This window comes from Bombina bombina, chromosome 11 (genome assembly GCF_027579735.1).
Source record: "Bombina bombina isolate aBomBom1 chromosome 11, aBomBom1.pri, whole genome shotgun sequence".
NCBI lineage: Eukaryota > Metazoa > Chordata > Amphibia > Anura > Bombinatoridae > Bombina > Bombina bombina.
In genome coordinates this window covers 156,624,026-156,640,654 of record NC_069509.1, presented here as the reverse complement: position 1 = coordinate 156,640,654, position 16,629 = coordinate 156,624,026, and the positions used below count along the sequence as shown (strand labels likewise).

General features: G+C 34.6%; 1 protein-coding gene across 1 annotated transcript in view; it reads right to left on the bottom strand.

Moving 5' to 3' along the window:
- The window catches only part of BAIAP3 (BAI1 associated protein 3), a 537,315-nt gene that overhangs the window by 311,228 nt on the left and 209,458 nt on the right, over positions 1–16,629 (bottom strand). Inside the window, exons 3-5 of the mRNA XM_053695302.1 lie at positions 14,743–14,829; positions 8,901–9,008; positions 3,256–3,315 (exon numbers count right to left, since the gene is read on the bottom strand). Coding sequence (XP_053551277.1) covers positions 3,256–3,315; positions 8,901–9,008; positions 14,743–14,829 — 255 coding nt within the window. The remainder of the gene's footprint in view (positions 1–3,255; positions 3,316–8,900; positions 9,009–14,742; positions 14,830–16,629) is intronic.

The following is a 16,629-nucleotide window of genomic DNA, read 5'->3' as shown; positions in this document are numbered from 1 at the left end:
ATTGGCCGCACGACTTGTAATCTTGCCCAATGTGTTTTATCGCGTGGTCCCGATCCCAAAATGAAGCTCTCATTAATGTCCCATAAACTTGAAACCATTATCTCTCAAAAACAATATGAAATCGTTATCTGCGTCATTAATCTTCAGATGACATAAACCAAAAAACTAAATGGAAGTTTGAGCAATTTAGCAATTAAACCACAGGCTAAAGAGCTGGTTTGTTGATTGATCTTTTTTTAAAAGGACACTAAATACATTTCATGCAGCTCCCTCTAATCATGGGTGCTGCCATTTTGGAACCTAGTTTACACTGCAGGTATGTGAAGGAGAGTTGCTGCACATGTGCAAACAGGACAGAATTGGAATGTAGTGAGAGACAGATTTAAACATGGCGGCACCCATGATCAGAGGAATGTAGGGAATAACCTCAATACTATGCTTTTAAAATGCATTTAGTGCTTAATGTCCCTTTAATTAAACTTTCATGAAAAAGCAACAATCTAAGCTAAGGCGCCGGCCCATTTTTGGTTCAGAACCCTGGATAGTGCTTGCTGATTGGTGGCTACATTTAGGGTTTAGTATCCCTTTAAGAACAAGGCCATTTCATCAAAATGTTAATAAAAAATGTGTTGTCACTAGACAATGAAAATGGCAGCCGTTAACATGCTCATAATTATAAAACGATTGTGATTAGCCCAGTGCTTTCTAAAATCTACCCATTTTTCTATTTGTACTGTTTGCTCTGTAGAAGTCTTAGAAAGTAGCAGGACCCATTTTAATGTATTTAGTAATAATTTCTACCTATGCACTGAATTCCTTTTGTTCAGTACGTGTGTCACATATTTGGGTAAAATACTCTCAAATTCCTTAGCAAATAAAATAAAGTAAAATATTGTATTCAGAACTCCCTAAGGGATTAAACAGTCCATTGCTTAATACTTGAAAGGTATCACCAGACTAAAAGGGAGAACCTCCACCTATCTAAGGAGTTCCCGCCAACTTAACCCCCAAATAAAACACATACACAGGATCTGGGGTTAAGACCAATCATGGTCAATTTTATTAGAAACAGGCAACAATTTTAAACTGACTAAACCTTTTAGGTTTAATAATTTTGAAGGATGGCAGCAAATAAGTACTTTCATTTAACCCATGCCATAGCAGGTCAGGGCCCCCAATCTGGGAACCTACAATGAAGCACCTGTTGCTCCACCCAAAGAAGGCTAGGAACCCACCTGAGCGCTTTGGCCTGCCTAACACAGGGAAGAGCACACCCTCAGGCCACCTCCTGTCAGACATCGCTCCTCCATTCAGCTTGGCCATCACTCTGTACCATACCACCCAAAAATGCCCCAGGGCCCTCACCAGCCGCCACGGCTAGGGTTTGTCAATAGCTCCAGCCCAGTAGGGCAACCCAGTTGAGCTAGTTGGACATCCAGCAACAGACCATGTGGAATTAAATTATGGGTTGGCATTTGGGTCTAGCTCAATTAAACCTACCCAGCTGAAAAACTACCAGCAACCCTATGAAAGCTGTTCACTCATAGCCACCAGCCTGCAACCACAAAACCACAATCCATGGGAAGGCGTGAGGGAAAGCTGAAACTTCCGGAAGATGGGTAGAAACTCAGAACATGTAACTTGATACTGGTAAGTCAAGCCCTCCCGTCACACTGCAACATTGTTGCAAACACACTCACACATCTTTCATGCCTTAATTTAGATCTGTTAACCCTTTAGTACATTTCAGACCAACAAAGGGTCCTTACTTAGCATTTTTGGCTCTAACTTGTAATAAAAATATTTACTTATAAAGACCTTGACAAGTGCGAATATATTCTATTAGCTTTTTAATTAAGGCTGCCTTGAAAAAATCCAAAATAATTTCTAGGAGACTAACACAATTTATGGCACTAGATTGCTTTTAAAATGATTGATCTACCTTGCAAAAGTCTGCAGCACCTGAATTATATTGATCTTCCAAAGGGAAAAGCCACAAACTGAAAATGAAATTGCTCCACCACAAAGTGGATACATGTGTAATGATCTGGAAGGTTGCGACCCATAACACAGACTTTGGGCAATTTATCTAAAGGTTCTTATGGAATCTCACCAGCCCAGAGAGCTATAGAGAATCACACTCTATGGGGCCTATCTATCAAGCTCAGAAAGGAGCTTGACGGCCCGTGTTTCTGGCGAGTCTTCAGACTGCTGAATACGGAGCGCGTATAGCTTTCCGCATTCAGCGAGGTCTGGCGGACCTGATCTGCACTGTCGGATCAGGTCCGCCAGACTTTGTTAAATAGAGGCCTATGTGTCTTGTTGAAAGTTTCAATCTAAAGTTAGTGAGTGGGAATAAACTGCCTGAATATCCAGTCTCCCTTAATTGCTTTATAAAATTCCTTGGAAGAGGATTTCCCAGCCTCAATGTAGTTCCTCCAAAAAAATGTCACTTGCTCCTTCTAGTTGATGTTGGATGTTTCAAGATTAAAAGGTATTTTAACAAAACGAGTGAAATGTAAAGTTTGATAAATGAAAGTGCCCCTGTTTTTAATAGGGTTTTTAAAAACCGGGCACTGATTCATCAAACTTGATATTCACTTTAAATGAACAGCAATTCACTACTGAAAGCTATCAGAATACATAGGCTGAGCCAATGAAAAGAGGCATATATACTCAGCCTTTAATCACCAGCTAGCACTTAGTAGTGCATTACTGCTCCTGAGCCAACCTATGTATGCCTTTCAACAAATGATACCAAAAGAACAAAGCAAATTAGATTATAGAAGTAAATTGAAAAGTTTTATTTTTATGACACACTCTATCTGAATCGTGACTTTACTATCACTTTAATTACCAATGGGAAAAAAAAATTCATACATTTTTAGATAATTTACTTCTCATATTATTTTTATTATTATTTGTATAGTGCCTCAAAATTCTATAGCGCATAATTAATAAGCAATATTTTAAAGGAATGTAAAGCTAATTTTCTTTAAAGACTGCAATCTGAATTAAAAGAGGGAGGGACCATATTTTATATCACACCGTATTTCTTTCTGTGACATCATCAGATAGGCAAATTAATGCAAACCAACAGTTTTAAAAATGGTCAGGTCTGCTAATTGTGTGACAGCCCCAGGAACATTCAATGATACTCTAGCAAGTTTTCAGACACCCCAGTGAATAACTGTTCTATTGTATATATAGCATCATTTAAATAACAAGAAAAAAAAGTAAATATTTGAACATTACCTTTGACTCTTTGACACGAAGATGAATATAATCATGGTCACTCTTACTAATTTCAAAAACCTGGAAGTAAAATAAAATTCTTAGTTACAATTTATATATCTTTATGAATTACTATTATTATTTTTTATCATTACTAATACGAAGCACATTTGTTATCAGTATGCAAACTAATATTATTCAACTTACAGCTAATTTGTAGATGTTTTTCAGATCTGTGGAATCACAAAGTAATGAAAAAATAGAATATGCATGGTGTTTAAACAGTAGCCTAATGTGTGATAAATATATCATTTGAGCGTACAGTAAATGCTAAAAAAACAATGGATCACGTACTGTATATCAACACACATACACTGTTGTAATCTTATGTATTCATTATATAATCATATGTGTGTATATATATATATATATTTCATAAATAGAGGCCTAGGGGTTAAAATCAGTCATAGTTAGCAACATACGATCTGGGAATAGCAAAGAATTCCAACTTTAAAGGGACATAAAACAGGTTGAGATCTGTGTATATCCTAAAAGGGCTAATTAATCAAAAAGAGTTTGCATAAAAAATTGCTTAAAAATTGCTGGCAAGTATTTTAAAATAATTTTCAAAAATAAGCAAAATGAATTACATAGCTAAGCTGCCTGGAGCAGCCAACTCCAGCCAGCCAAAAGATAGCTCCAAAACTTGAAGAATCTCACAGACTAAGTATATATCTTCCTATCACTGATACAGCATGTTGCTTCACACAAACACACTCATCCTTACATGTGACTATTACTGCAATATAACATATATGTATTTACTTTTTATTTGTTCACAATTATCTGGGATAGGCAATTAAATCTATAATGATTTTCTACAGTTAGGTCTTTGTTTCTAAGGGCCTCAGGAACAGTATTTTCCTTATCAAACCAATACATGTATTTGTCACAACTAAACTCAATAGAACTTTTTATATGAAAATATCTACCAGAGTACCTCTATAAAAGAGAGAAGATTCAGTCTGCTACATGGGACAAAAAAAAAAGAAGAGCACAGGAACAGAACCACCATTTGGTCTACAACGGATAAAGATTTTGGACAGAGAATAAAAGACATGATATTTTTAGTTTTTTAAGTTTTGTTTTTAGGAGCTTGTTAGTTATGATTTATTTAGGGGGCTTTTTAGTTTTTAGTTAGGGTTTTTTATGGGGTGATTTTTATTTCTTAAGGGTGTTTTAGTTTTGTACTTGGGATTTTTTTGGGAGGGAGACTTTAGTTTTTGGATAGTTTTTTTTTAGGAAGGCTTTTTTGTAGGGGGCACTCAAGTCAAAATAAACTTTTATGATTCAGATAGAGCAGCAGTTTTAAGACACTTTCTAATTTATTCCATTATTAAATTTTGCACAGTCTTTTTATATTCACACTTTCTGTGGAATAAGCTTCTACTGAGCATGGGCACAAGCTCACAGGGTATACGTATACTAGTCTGTGATTGGCTGATGGCTGTCATATGATACGGGGCTGGAAAATGGCAGAAAAAATAAATTTGCCAGAAAAAATCTACTGCTTATTTGAAATTCAGAGTATGTGTTAAATCATTGTCTTTGTATTATGCACTTGTTAATTATGCAATTCTACTGCATTGAGTGGTCCTTTAAGGATGTGTTTTTTGTGGGGGTTTTTTAAAGGGAGCAATTTAATTTTTTATTTTAGTTTTAGGATAGGGTTTTTAGGGGCTTATAATTTTTCACGGAGTGTTTACGGGTAGGATAGGGTTTTTAAGAGGGGCTGTTTATTTTTTTGGGTGGGTAGTTTTTTAGGATAGGGTATGTTTGGTATTGTTTTTCTTCAGTGGGTTTTTTTGTTATTTTTTTATTTTATGCAGCTATTTTTGGTAACTTAGGTTGTTTTAGATTAGGGTTTTTGGGGGTTAGCAGGTTGGGGTTTAATCGTGCAGAGAGGTATTGCATTAGAGACTGAGATTATTTAGAGGTTAATAGTGTAGTGAAGTATTTTTGAGATGGGGGTTGTGGCAGTTTAAGGTCTAATAGTGTAGGGGGGATTTGTGCAAAGGAGAAGTGGTGGTTTAATGGTTAATGGTAAGGCAGGGTTTATGGAATGAAGCACTGGTGGTTTTGGGGTTACAAGTGAAGGAAGTTTATGCAACAGGGGTAGTGGCAGTTAGGGGTGTAATTAATTGTGGAGTTGAGGCATTGTAGTGATTTTTACATTAGGGCTAATGCTGTTGTGGACTGTTATCCTTTGGGTAACAAGTTACAACAGCTTTTAAAAGTAGATATTTCAAGTTGATTATGTAAATGTTGCCTGTCCACTAATTAGTGTTTCCCATTATAAGCATGGAATGCTTTAATTTTAGTGCTTGTGTGAATCAAGACTGTATTGTAATACGTAATTGAGTGCTATTGATTGCTCAAGGCCAAGCGCAAAATAACAAAACTAGTTCAATCAGTAATGCTCAACTTCTCTTGTAACCCATAGTAAGCCGGAAATTAAATGTTCTAACAAATCAGAGCAGGTCATTTTGGCATCAGAATAGTATCTCTGTTAGAATATATCATTTTAAAAGTAAAGTCTAAGAACCCTTATTACAGTGATCTTGTTGATCAAATAATTAGTATAATAAATCTTTCTATTAATTTAAAAGAGAAATACAAGAAAAAATTAAATGGACTACACATTATAATACAATCAAAATAAAAGGAGTTTCTAAATTAAAAATAATCAGTAATATATTGTACCCATGCATTTAAAGTTGGTGACTGCATACTTTAGATGTTACGCCGGTATTTGATCAGGAAGACTTTGAAGCTTTGCTACTGATACATCAAAAACGATCAAATATAGCAGCAACTCAAAATGAGAAAACCTCAAGGGAGGGTGGAATTATATAAACACTAAAACAGCCAAAATAATGAATATGTAAGAAAGTCATTTACAAAGTTGGATCCATTCAACTATATATTATTTGCATTGTGATTTATTCTGCTTCAGAATGATATAACATTTGTACCATGGTTTTCTTTGTAAACATCTATTTCAGTCCAACTGCAAACAGTCTCTCATACATTTTATTAAATGTCATAGTGACTCTCAACATCTGATTTATTTCTCTCTATTTCTCTCTTTCTTTCCTTCTTTTCTTCCTTCCTTCCTTCCTTCCTTCCTTCCTTTCTTTCTTTTTCCCCAGAGCAAAGTAAAATGCACTTTTAATTTTGAGAACACAGACATGGAACTTAAAGACGAGGTTGACAAATTTGGACACAAACTAGGAACCAGGCATAATACGGAGGTACAATTTTTATGTTGCACCTAAAAGAGTCCTTTTCAAAACATATTTTATTAGTAGTATTGACAATAATAAGCCTACAGTAATAATAATTACTGTCCACCAATACAGGTGTATGAGTTGCCCTAATCAGACAGTGATTTGTTATGCTTAGGAGGGAGTTGTGCACAAACATCTTGCACTTCCTGCTATTTCTTAATTAAAATAAAGTTTTGATTTGACCTTAAATACTTTAAGAGGTTTAATTAGTGTTTCATATATATATTTTAAATGTTTTACTGCACCCTGGATGGACACTACTGCCTGTGTCCATGGATGCCAGTGACACTGACTGTAGCACATTTAAACCTGTGTTTCTTTTGGCTACCACCACCTGTACTCTACTGGACACTATTTCTTGTGTCCCTTCTTGACACCACTGCTTGTGACCCTGCTGGGCACTACTGTCTGTGTTCCTTTTGGCCACTACTGCCTGGGTCCTTGCTGGACACTACTTTTTGTATCCTTTTTAGACAATATTACTTGTGACCCTGCTGAACATTACAGCCTGTAACTTGTTCATGCTAGTCATTTCTGCCAGTATTTCTTCTTTTTATCATCACCGTGATGATAAAAAGAAGAAATACAGGCAGAAATGACTAGCATGAACAAGGTACAGGCTGTAATGTTCAGCAGGGTCACAAGTAATATTGTCTAAAAAGGATACAAAAAGTAGTGTCCATCACCTGTGTTCCAACTGGTCCCTACTGTCTGTATTCTACCAGTCAATACAATCTATATTCCTTCACTTGCTCCCTAAAGGCCACTCTTCCTTCCAGTACTTGCAGACTAGTATTACTGCTTAATATGATGGCCAGTACTTGCAACCTTTTTATATTTTATCTGTCAGTCTTTGGACTCCACTTATCAAAGGCCGGGTGGACAAGGTTCACGGTCTTGAATCTCATCTACTCAGCCTAGTGGCGAGCGGGAAGCAGTACGCTGCCTGCAGTTAACATTACTTAATCCACTGATTGTGCAATGCAGCATAATCAGTTGACTGTTTTCTGCCTTTGTATCCTGCCGGCCTGTATTTATCTGTTGCTTGCTTCTGTACCTATAGTCTTCGCTAGTCTAGACAGGTCTTTTGCTATTCATGGGAAATAAGCTCCTTTGGAATTTTAACTCATGTAACACTTGCCACTGTCTCTATTCATTCCACAAAGAAGTATCTGTGATACATGTACATACTTTATTTTGAAATAAAGTCTTGAAAGGTATTTCTGGTCACCGTACTGTGCCAGTACATCAACAACCTCCAGCATAACATTGTAAAGAGGGAATTTACATGGGCAGTAGTTCTCATATTTTAGGTTAGTGATTCATCAAGGCAGGAAACGCAAGGATGTAAACAAACATGGAATGGAAAAAGGGAAAGTAAAAATTAAAGTAAGTAGAAATGTACTTTGTTCTTTCTGTATCCTTTGTTGAAAAGCATAACTAGGTAGGCTCAGGAGCTAACTGGTGATTGGTGGCTACACGCATATGCTTCTTGTCATTGGCTCACCAGCTGTATTCAGCTAGTATTGTTTTACTGCTCAGAAACTGATTTTAACTGTGCAGGGTTAACAACAGAATTATATCCAAACAACAGGGCAATAATACAATGCTTTAACACATTACAGCATTTGCTTTTTGCAATTATAAATAAATGGGGTTTTTTGTAATACAAATATAGTGAATAATTTCTAATGCATAAATAGTTTACCTTATGCCCCTTGAATTAAAGGGAGAGTCAAGTCCAAAATAAACGTTCATGATTCCGATAGGGCATGCTATTTTAAACAACTTTCCAATTTACTTTTATCACCATTTTTTATTTGTTCTCTTGGTATTCTTAGTTGAAAGCTAAACCTAGGTAGGCTCATATGCTAATTTATTAGACCTTAAAGGCCGCCTCTTATCTAAATGCATTTTTACAGTTTTTCACTACTAGATGCCGTTAGTTCATGTGTGTCATAAAGATAACAATGCGCTCACGCACAGGGAGTTACCGAGGAGTCAGCACTGATTGGCTAAAATGTCTGTTGAAATCATTGAAATAAGGGGCAGTTTGCAGAGGCTTAGATACAAGGTAAACACAGAGGTAAAAAATGTATTATTATAACTGTGTTGGTTATGGAAAACTGGGGAATGGCTAATAAAGAGATTTTAAACAACAAAAATTCTAGTGTTGACTGTCCCTTTAACTTACTCTACAACAAATAACAACATACAAAGTTATCCAATGTACTTATTATAGAGACATTTAACCACAAGAAAAAGGAAATTGATAGACAACATGGAACTAAATTGCAGAAAATGGGCTTCACATACCTTCTGTAGGTAACTGAATAATTCTTCTTCACTTCCAACATGTTCAGATGACACAACACCAGCCATGTACACTAGGGTATAGATCATTTCCTCATACAGCATTTCCATCTTTAAAAAAAATGAGAATGATTTATATTTGCACTAGATAGCGAGATTGGTTAATATTATGCTATCAGGTCAATGTTAAATAAAATACTAATAGTGAGAATGTTTTATAATATTGTCTTTTTTTATCTTATTTTTATTAGAGTTTGACATTTAACAAAATGAAAAAGAACAAAAAGAACAGGACAAAATTATATGATCATTAATTCAGATACAATATGTTACATTTACATAGCTTGTACAATGTTAAGTTAATGTAATGAGTTATTTTCCTAAAAAAACAAAAAATAAACAAAAAAATTATAATATTCCTTCCTCTCCTGTCTCTGAACATTAATTCTAATGATTTTATATAAATACTTTTATTACATAAAAATATCCAGATACTTATATATATATATACACACACACATATATATATACACACACATACACACATATTGTGTGTGTGTATATATATATATACACACATACACATATGTGTGTGTGTGTGTGTATATATATATATACACACATACACATATGTGTGTGTGTGTGTGTGTATATATATATATACACACATACACATATGTGTGTGTATATATATATATACACACATACACATATGTGTGTGTGTGTGTGTATATATATATATACACACATACACATATGTGTGTGTGTGTGTGTGTATATATATATATACACACATACACATATGTGTGTGTGTGTGTGTGTGTGTGTGTATATATATATATACACACATACACATATGTGTGTGTGTGTGTGTGTGTGTATATATATATATACACACATACACATATGTGTGTGTGTGTGTGTGTGTGTGTGTGTGTATATATATATATATTCAATTCCAAATTGCTCCAAGATCATATAATATTGGATTTTTTGTAGAAGTATCTTTAAAGTTACTTTAAGGTAGAAAATGATGTTTCTACCTAATAATATCACTATATTTAGACATCTAATATTGTTCTGATGTAATGAGCCATCTAACAAAACTATATCAAACAATGTCACATCTAAACTGAGAAATCTTTTTAACCAATATTCAATATTGGCCAAGAATTTTTTTTATTTTAAGACAGGTGTAGAAGCAATGTGCCGTATCTGCTTCTAGGTTCTTGCATTTCTCGCATCCTTGAATCCAATTATGGTTCCATGCCAATGGAGTTAAATAAGATAGAAATAACAAACAATAGTGAGATTCTCTAAATGCAAGGCTAAAGTAATTTTAATCACTCTTTTGAAACTACATTTTATTGTATCTTTTGATATCTGATGGGAGAAATCTTTTCAACTTTTCTATAATTAAAGAAATTGTGTATTTTGAATCTTCCAGTATCAGATAAGTGTAACAAATAGAAAGTGAAAATGTACCTTTCCCATATACGGTCACCAGTTTTTAATCTCGTATACTCCCAATTACCCTTAAAGGAATAGTCTAGTCAAAATTAAACTTTTAAGATTCAGATAGAGCGTGCCATTTTAAACAACTGTCTAAATTACTCCTATTATGAATTTTTCTTTGTTCTCTTGGAATCTTTATTTGAATTAAAGCTTAGGAGTTGGACCATTTTTGGTTCAGCACAAGGGTAGCATTTGCTGATTGGTGGCTACATTTAGATACCAATCAGAAAGCGCTATCCAGGGTGCTGAACCAAAAATGTTCCGGCTCCTAAGTTTACATTTTTGCTTTTTTAAATAAAGATAGCAAGAGAACGAAGAAAAAAAATGATAATAGGAGTGAATTAGAAAGTTGCTTAAAATTTCTGCTCTATCTGAATCATGGAAGTTTAATTTTGACTAGACTATTCCTTTAATAGATTTAGTAAGAACACCAGCATAACTTCTTATTTGTAGGTATGCAAAAAACATGTCAAGATCTACTATAGAACTGTAATTAATATCTGTGAGCAAATCAGCAACTACTCTACCTAATCAAGCCCTGTTACACAGCTCAAAATCTGGTAAACCAAATCCTCCAAATATTTTGGATACACATCATTTTTTTATAGCAATTTTTTTTATTTTTTTTATTCCAAAATAATTTAACTAAAGCTTTTTTCAGAAGAGTAAGATCCAATTTTTTAATCAGAAGTGGCAAATTCTGCATTAAATATGTATATTTAGAAAGAACCACTATTTTATTAAATTAACTCGACCGGAGAGGAATATGGGTAGTAACCTTCACCTATTTATCTTCCAACATAGGCCTCGCTTCCATTGAGTCGTAATTCAGTTTGCGTGCACTCGCAAACCGATAAATATGCTGTCGGAAGCAATATCGTTTATCGACTGTTTCCAATGGCGCGTTATACCTCAATATCGGCAGCCGGACTTCGGCTGCCGAAAAGATCTTCGCATCCCATAGAAAGTAATAGAAGCCGTTAATCGATAAATTATACCAGGTTTCCAATGAAAGCGCTAACCGTTAATACATTGTCGGAGGCTGTCGATACATTGAGATATATTACCCCCAGCTCAACTAGGTGTAAAAGAGGAAAATTGTGCTTTTTGAGACCTATTTTCTATTGAAATTATAAAACTTGCAAATAATGCAAGTGTTTTAATGTAGAAATAAATTGTTATAAGTAATATTTATTGTTGTCTCATGTATAGAAATAGTTGAACTTATATTCTAATAGAAATATCAGTATATATTTAAATATAATAATATATGCAAGAACATATCTACAGAATGCAAACTAGACCTATGCCTAGGGCAGCAATAAATATTATGTATATTTATGAAGTGTTAAATATAATTATATTAGAAAATAGTATTTGATTATTAAAAATATGGATAAGTGTTTTTTTATTTTTCTTGAGAGGCGATCACAGGTAAGAAGCACGGACGTTAAACGTAAATTCTATAGCGTAAGGTTGGGTTACCTTAGCAACTAATTGATTTTCAAGAAATCCGACGTCAGATGGAAGCGTTAACACAACGTTAACTTACAGCTACACGAAAAGAGCGACTGCGCGCAACACGCTAATCTTTTCAATGGAAACCTGGTACTAAAATGCAGCCGTAAATTACTTTTAGCTGTCGGCCGCTTCGGTAGCTTACGGCTCCATTTTTAACGACTCAATGGAAGCGAGGCCATAGTTTTTAAAAAAAGCTTATAATAATTAAGTGTATATAACTCCTTTTGGACTTTTTAAAGATATTTAAATGCCTTCTCAACTATTTTAAAGGTACCATTCTGATCTATGAAAAAACTTAGGAAGAAACCATCACATTTTGGTTTTAATTTTGTTTATTTTAAAGCCTGAAAAAGAAAATATAACATATATATAATATAGTCTTACCAGCAAATGAGAATAGTTTGACATCAGTTCAACTTACGCTTTATAGACTGTCGAATGGTATTGCAAAGCATAACATTCCAGGTGAGAGCTTACCTTAAAGGGACACTGTACTCAAAAAATTTCTTTCGTGATTCAGATTGAGCATGCATTTTTAAGCAACTTTCTAATTTACTCCTATTATCAAATTTACTTCATTCTCTTGGTATGTTTATTTGAAAAGCAAGAATGTAAGTTTAGATGCCGGCCCATTTTTGGTGAACAACCTGGGTTGTCCTTGCTGATTGGTCAGCACCAATAAACAAGTGCTGTCCATGGTACTGAAGCAAACATTTGCTGGCTCCTTAACTGAGATGCCTTCTTTTTCAAATAAAGATAGCAAGAGAACGAATTAAAATTGATAATAGAAGTAAATTAGAAAGTTGCTAAAAATTGCATGCTCTATCTGAATCATGAAAGAAAAAAATTTGGGTCAGTGTCCCTTTAATGTTATTAAAATTTTGTCTTTCTTATTTTTATACAATGTTTAACCAATTAAATGAAATGTTAAAGCCAACTATCAACACATATATCCTCTATTAAATGACTTAAAGGGACATCAAAGCCAAAACAAAACTTTCTTGATTCAAATATAAATTTAAAAAAATCCAATTTACTTCCCTTATTCTCTTCGTTTTCTTTGTACCTTGTGTTGAAAATACAATAGTTTCACAGATTATATACATATATGAGCCTTTGATTGGCTGGTGAATGTCATGTGATACAGGGGACTGGGGAAACAAAAGAAAACTTTGACATGTGTTCATTTCAAATTCAAAGAAAGCGTTTTTGTATTGTCTTTTACTATATTTATGCTTATGAAGCAAATCTACTGTATATAATGATCCTTTAAATATATTAGGTGCTGCTATCTTGACATTATAGGGTAAATGGTTATACTTTGTTGGGTTAACTAATTTTTTTTTACTGTTGCACTTTTTTTAAGCAGCCTTCTTTTTTTCCCTGATGGCTTCCTATATGAAACTATTTTTCTGATTCAGAAAGAGCATGTTATTTTAAACAATTTCCCAGTTTACTTTTATTATCAATTAGCTTTATTCTAGACATGTGCATGAGCGAAAAATGTGTTTAGACCAAAAGATTTTTTAAAACAACCGATCCAGACGCATTTCGTTCATGCAGACATTCGGTTCAGACGAATATTGGATTCGGATTTGTTACTGTTATTTCCAATAGGCAATTAATATTAACACAAATATTACATTATAGGATTCAAAGAATTAAAAGAACCTATCTTTTAATTTTAAAAGAACATACAACTCCTGTATAACTAAAATCCAGGATTTAGTTCCTGACCGGCTGTTCCTAACTTCAGTCATTTGTAATACTATAGCAGGATTGTACAGGGGACGATAAACAAATGAATTGTAAGAACTCCTGTACATCATTACAAACAAAGGAGCTTATTAACAAAAATGTAGTCACCAATCAGCAAGCGCTACCCAGGGTTCTGAACCAAAAATGGTCTGGCTTCTAAGCTTACATATCTGATTTTTCAAATAAAGAGTAAATTAGAAAGCTGCTTCAAATTGCATGCTCTATCTAATTCATGAAAAAAAAAATAGGTTTTATATCCCTTTAAAGACACACATATCGCTATGGTTTTGGTGCACAACTGGCTAACCGAACGCACTATTAAAAGGGATCAATCAAAACACAGGTGCATCAACCAGTGATGTAATAGCTAAATCCCAGAAATCACTTCCCTTTTTAAAATCAGAACCAGAATATTAGTGATGTTAGGGTTATTATTAATTTTTAACTTTAAAGGGACACTAAAGTCAAAATTTAACTTTCGTGATTCAGATAGTGCATGGAATTTTGTTAAAAAGAATACCTAGGTAGGCTTATATTGGCTCAGGAGCGTGCAAGTATCTTTGGTACTCTTTAGCAGCAATCTTTTGCAACATTTTATGAATCAGTGTTATAAACTTTTGCAATCATTGCTGCTAGTACTGAAGACATGTGCACACTCCTGAGCCCATATACGCCTACCTAGATATTCTCTTTAACAAAGGATACCAAGAGAACAAAGAACATTTGATAATAGAAGTAAAATGGTAAGTTTTTAAAAATGTCATGCTCTATCTGAATCACGCAAGTTTAATTTTGAATTTACTGTCCCTTTAATTTATTGATCATGTGGCATTTCTATCTCTTTGGTGACGTTGTTTACTAACAGCATCTAATATGGAGTTTGTTTTGCACATGAGCTAAAGCAATGTTCCATTCTAAAACCTTCTAAGCTCAGCTGCAGCTTCCAAAACTCAAATCAAATTATACATTATAATCAACCAATTAGGTAGTCAATAAGCTAATCAACCAATTAGGTAGTCAATAAGCATGTTGTGAAAACAATATATGTTACCTCTCTCTTAGACAGTGTCAGCTTCTCTGCTGCCTTTCTTTCTCCAACATTTTCAGGAGGAGGTGGGATACTATTATTTAAAACACCCTGTAAATAAATAAAACATTAAAGATTGAAAGAAAAAAGAGAAAGAAAGTGAGAGAGAGAGAGAGAAAGGGAGATTAAAGAGACAGAAAGAAAGATCACATGTATATTTTATAATGTAATATCTTACACTGACATGATTGCTTTTTGTTCACACTGATGCAAAGATATGTACAGTAAAATGAATACATTTACAATAACATAAAACCTGTTTTGCTATTTTAAAAAAAATGGTTTTAATTGTAGTTTTACAATTCAAACAATAAACATTGAACAAACAATAGGTTTATGGTACTCTGTCATTACATTGTGTAGTCTCTATTAAGATGGTTTCAGGTATTTTAATAAACAAGTCTTTGACTTGGGTCATATGGATTAGGGCAATCCCAGAAGTTCTTGTGTCTACAATCTCCGCTATACAATTTTCTGGAAGGGTGGTTAAGTTGTTACATTGTTGATTTCTTATTTCAACTACAGATATCAAGCATCTAGTTCTAAACACTCGTATTCTATTGTCAGTTGTTAGGGCTGGTGAGGATCTCTAGGGGTTTAGGTAATCATGCAAGGTGGTCTCCCAATAAAACTTTATGTCTGCAAAGGTATTGAGTTTCTGGGTTCTGAAATACCCATATTCTTCGAGTATTAGGGAATTTTCCATATGCGAAATCCATTCCGTTATAGTTGGGGTAAGGTTTTTTTTCCAGTTTCTAGCAATTGGAATCTTTGCAGAGTTCAGTGAGAACTGCTAGAGGCGAGTGCGTAATTTTCACGTTTTCTGAGGTAGGGAGTTTAATAATGCTATAGCTGGCGTTAAAGAGAATAAGGGGTCTATCAGGATTTTGCTATAATTTTCTAATGCTTTTCAGAAGGGGCTTAGCTTGGGGAAAGACCACCACATGTGGGTCATGGTTCCTTTAAGGCTGCATCCCCTCCGGCAGCTGTCTGATGAGGCCAGGTATATACTTTTCAAGCGTGTGGACATCAGGTACCACCTTGATAGCACTTTATAATTTAATTCTAGGAATTTAGTGGATGTGGAGCACTTTTTGGTAAGTTAAAATATTATTTTCCAAGTCTGGTTGTCAAAGGTGGTATCTAATTCTAGGTGCCATTTATGAGTAAAGGGTGGGAGTAGTAGGTTTTAGTCTGTTGTAAACACTGCTTTTGCATAAAGAATGTCTAAGCCTCCCTTCTGTCAGACATAATGCTTCAAAGGGCGTGGGTTGCCTAGTCCAGTCTGCTTGTTATGGGAGTCCAACATAGGGCTCCCAGATTGGGTGTTCGGAGGATGTGTGAGTCAATGGTTATCCAGGCTTTTGTTTGGGCGTTTCTATGCCAGTCTAGTGTTCTTTGTAGAGAGGTCGCTTTATAGTAAGTCTCAAAGCAGGGAAGACCTAGTCCTCCCTCTGTTTTTGATCTATATAATGTATTCCTATTCACTCTGGGTTTTGTTGGTCCCCAAACATATGTGTTAACAGGTTTTGCCATTTTTTTCAGGTAAGAGAGGGTATTAGTAGGGGGAGTGCTTGTAGGATATAAAAGATTCTCGGTAGCAAGGTCAATTTTAGGGTTTGGATCCTTCCCCCCCAGGAGAAAAGGCAAGTCACCCACGAAGATAGGTCGGATCGAATAGTAGAGAACAATGTGTTGTAGCTTAGGGCAAACAGTTGCTTATGGTTAGGGGTAGGATTAATTCCTAAGTATTTTAAAGTCTTGGGTTGTAGCTTATATGGGCACGTGGTTAGCAGAGTTGCAAGTTGTGATTTTGAGAGATTTATGTTTAGTAATTACAACTTGGAGTAG